At 37.1% G+C, this 3,102-nt stretch overlaps 1 protein-coding gene across 1 annotated transcript; it reads right to left on the bottom strand.

Moving 5' to 3' along the window:
- Positions 1-2,354: 2,354 nt before the first annotated feature.
- LOC108974003 (prostatic spermine-binding protein-like) lies at positions 2,355-3,003 on the bottom strand. The gene has a single exon (XM_018941572.1). It carries the CDS (start codon positions 2,946-2,948, stop codon positions 2,355-2,357), a length of 594 nt encoding a protein of 197 aa, XP_018797117.1. The 5' UTR covers positions 2,949-3,003.
- Positions 3,004-3,102: the final 99 nt, after the last annotated feature.

The following is a 3,102-nucleotide window of genomic DNA, read 5'->3' as shown; positions in this document are numbered from 1 at the left end:
CAGCTTGCACGGACGGACGGACAGACGGACATCCGGATTTCAACTCTACTCGTCACCCTGATCATTTTGGTATATATAACCCTATATCTGACTCTTTTAATTTTAGGACTTACAAACAACCGTTATGTGAACAAAACTATAATACTCTCTTTAGCAACTTTGTTGCGAGAGTATAAAAATGAATCGTAAAATGTGTGGCTAAGCGCATAACTCAACAACGCCTGGACCAATTTGGCCAATTCCTTTTTCTAAATGTTCGTTTAGGTTCAAGGATAGTTTTTACGGCAAGAAAAATTCAAATAATTTCCGAAAACCCCTTAAAAACAGCCATTTTCTTTTTCCCATACACAGGAATGAATGTTTGCTTGTTGATAACGCTAAGAGAACGGCTGCACCAATCTTGATGAAATTTTCAGAGGTTGTTCGTTGCGGGTCGAGGAAGGTTTAGAAATAAAAATAATTTATATTTTTCATGAGGAAAAGTCGGAAAATTAAATAATTCTAAAAAGTAAATTTTTCCATACAAATTTTTTTCAATTTTTGTTTGTTTTGTTTTTCAATATTTAGAATTGTAAATTATTTAACCGTTCAATTTCGGTCGTTTGCTTTTTTATTCCGGCTATTCAAAAGAAAAATTATTGAAAATTTTTCAGTGAAAACTTTGCGTGTATTTCATATAAAGAGATCAACTGCAGATTGAAGTTTGTTACGAATCTACAAAGAGGTCGCCCTAATATCGGTCTTCTTTCTTTTTGCCAGCAACGTATGGCAGCCCAAGGCAATTCAATAAGTACTCCCAGGATGCGGTAACATACGTGCACAATTGTGGATCGCAGTCAATCGACAATCGATCGTCACGATGTCATAGCAGAACTTTTTAAACAACAGTTACGATGTTTGATGGTGCTGTTGGATGCTAGATGTACTCTGTTGAGTGGCAAAAGAGAGGTTTACCGCACGTACACATTCTTCTTTGGATGGTGATCGATAAAATAAGTTTGTAAGTACGTCACCAAAAGAATCAAAGGTTATTGGTCTTGAACGATACGGTCGATACGTGAACTGCAATAAAGCGCTCGGTAGGATATTTACGTTTGCAATTCAAGAACATTTTCCAACTGTTGTGCGTCTCGCAGTTAATTTAGAGAATGCCTAAAGACTGTATTTCAACCCAGAGAATACAGTACAGCCAGTGGAAACACCACCAGCAACAAAATTAACATTTACGAGTTGTTTCTCAACTTTCGTCAGTGTTTGCGAGAACATTGTTCTATTCGGAAATACCTTGATATTATACTTGGAATGCATCGTCGAAGAAATAGTTGCTCAGAAAGCATGGCCAACCAGTAAATTGACATCCAGGTGTGTTCTCAATTAATGCCTTCGGACAAATTTACACAATCCACCCGAAAAACGGCGATTGTTTCTACATTCGGTTGCTACTGATTAATGTATGCGGTTGAACTTTATTTAATTCATTGCGTGCTGTGAATGGTACGATGTGTGTCACAGTTTTGAAGAAGTAAGCCAGCAATTACACTTGCTGGAACACGTTAATCACGGGAATGAAAATGAAGTTCGCACACTTTTCTCGATAATCATTTCGACATATCAGCCTTCAAATCCGCCACAATTATGGGATCGGAACAAAAATGACATCGCCGAAGATATTTTACATCGCCCTCGCAAAAATTTGGAAATGGGTCAATTCCGGTTGATACATCCGGTGGTTCGATATCAATTCCATCAGCCGTTTATCAATTCACGAAAGATGAACTCATCACAAATGTTCGAACAAAATTCCGATGTTGTTGACTTAAACTGGAAGATTCAAAATCAAATTCCGGGAGGCTAATACAAAGCGATAGATCTTGGCAATGAAGACGACGTCGTGAATTACTGCATTTGAGATGAAAGCAGGACTCAAGGATAGTCACATAGTTTGTGCAATAAATTTGGAAATGCTATGTTTTTCACGTGTCCAGATATACATGGCGTCCTCACGAGTTGGTAAAAATGATTTTTATCAAGTTGCGTTACATTGAAGAAAAAATTAAATGATAAATTCAACTTTCTTTTTATTTCAAAACACATAATTACACGCAGGGCAACGGGTGCGCGGTCAGCTAGTTGAATATAAATATTGTGAAGCTTTCTGTCAATAATTTAAAACGAATAAAATATTGGTTAAATATCCACAAAAATGTCTGTTTTGGTTAACAAATATTTCAATGTGCATGCAAAGTTTTTGATATTGACAAAAATAAAATCTGTCATTTTTACTGTATGTACATATTTTGGTATAAGTATTTCCTCTTCTGGAAGCTTGGTACACACATAAGATACTTTGGCATTTATCCAGTAATAACTGCAGGTCTATATACACGTAAGCCAGATTTTGCTCTACTACGATTATTTACTCGTTTTCGGCTTTTTTTATTTCCGCGTAGTATAACCTTATTTCCACGTATCTTTTGTTTCAACATATTTTTCCGCATTGTATATTTGAAATTACGTATTGTAAACCTTTTACGAACTGGGCCTGATGGCGTGTTTCCGCTATTTCCAGTACCAGTTCCACTACCGTTATTGTTACCTCCGTTATTGCTGCTGCCACCACTGTTGTCAGTATCACCAGTCTTATCGTCGTTATCATTGCTGCCAGTATCTTCATCATTATCGTTGTCTTTGTTGTCAGTATCTTCATCAATATCGTCGTTATCATTGTTGCCAGTGTCTCCATCATTATCGACGTTATCATTGCTACCAGTATCTTCACCATTATCGTTATCATTGTTGCCAGTATCTTCATCAATATCGTCGTTATCATTGCTGCCAGTATCATTGTCATTATCGTCATCGACGGTATCCTCATCGACACAATTGGCTACAGATAGAAAGCATACGCTGAGCATCGCTATCACCAACAGAAAACTCAATTTCGCCATTTCAGAGCGGTTTCCTTGCACTATGGCTGGAACTAATTTGAGTTGAGAAGCGATTACTTCGGTATTTATACTTCATGCGCCACCAAAGAGTTGGGGAATTATTTTAATTGCAAGTTCTTCGTCTTTCAAGGTCAAACCACCTTTCTACTGCATA

Source organism: Bactrocera latifrons, unplaced genomic scaffold (genome assembly GCF_001853355.1).
Source record: "Bactrocera latifrons isolate USDA-ARS-PBARC rearing strain unplaced genomic scaffold, ASM185335v1 scaffold_52, whole genome shotgun sequence".
In the NCBI taxonomy this organism is placed as follows: Eukaryota; Metazoa; Arthropoda; class Insecta; order Diptera; family Tephritidae; genus Bactrocera; species Bactrocera latifrons.
Note: the sequence above shows the minus strand (reverse complement) of the source record. Positions and strands in the feature narration are given on the sequence as shown.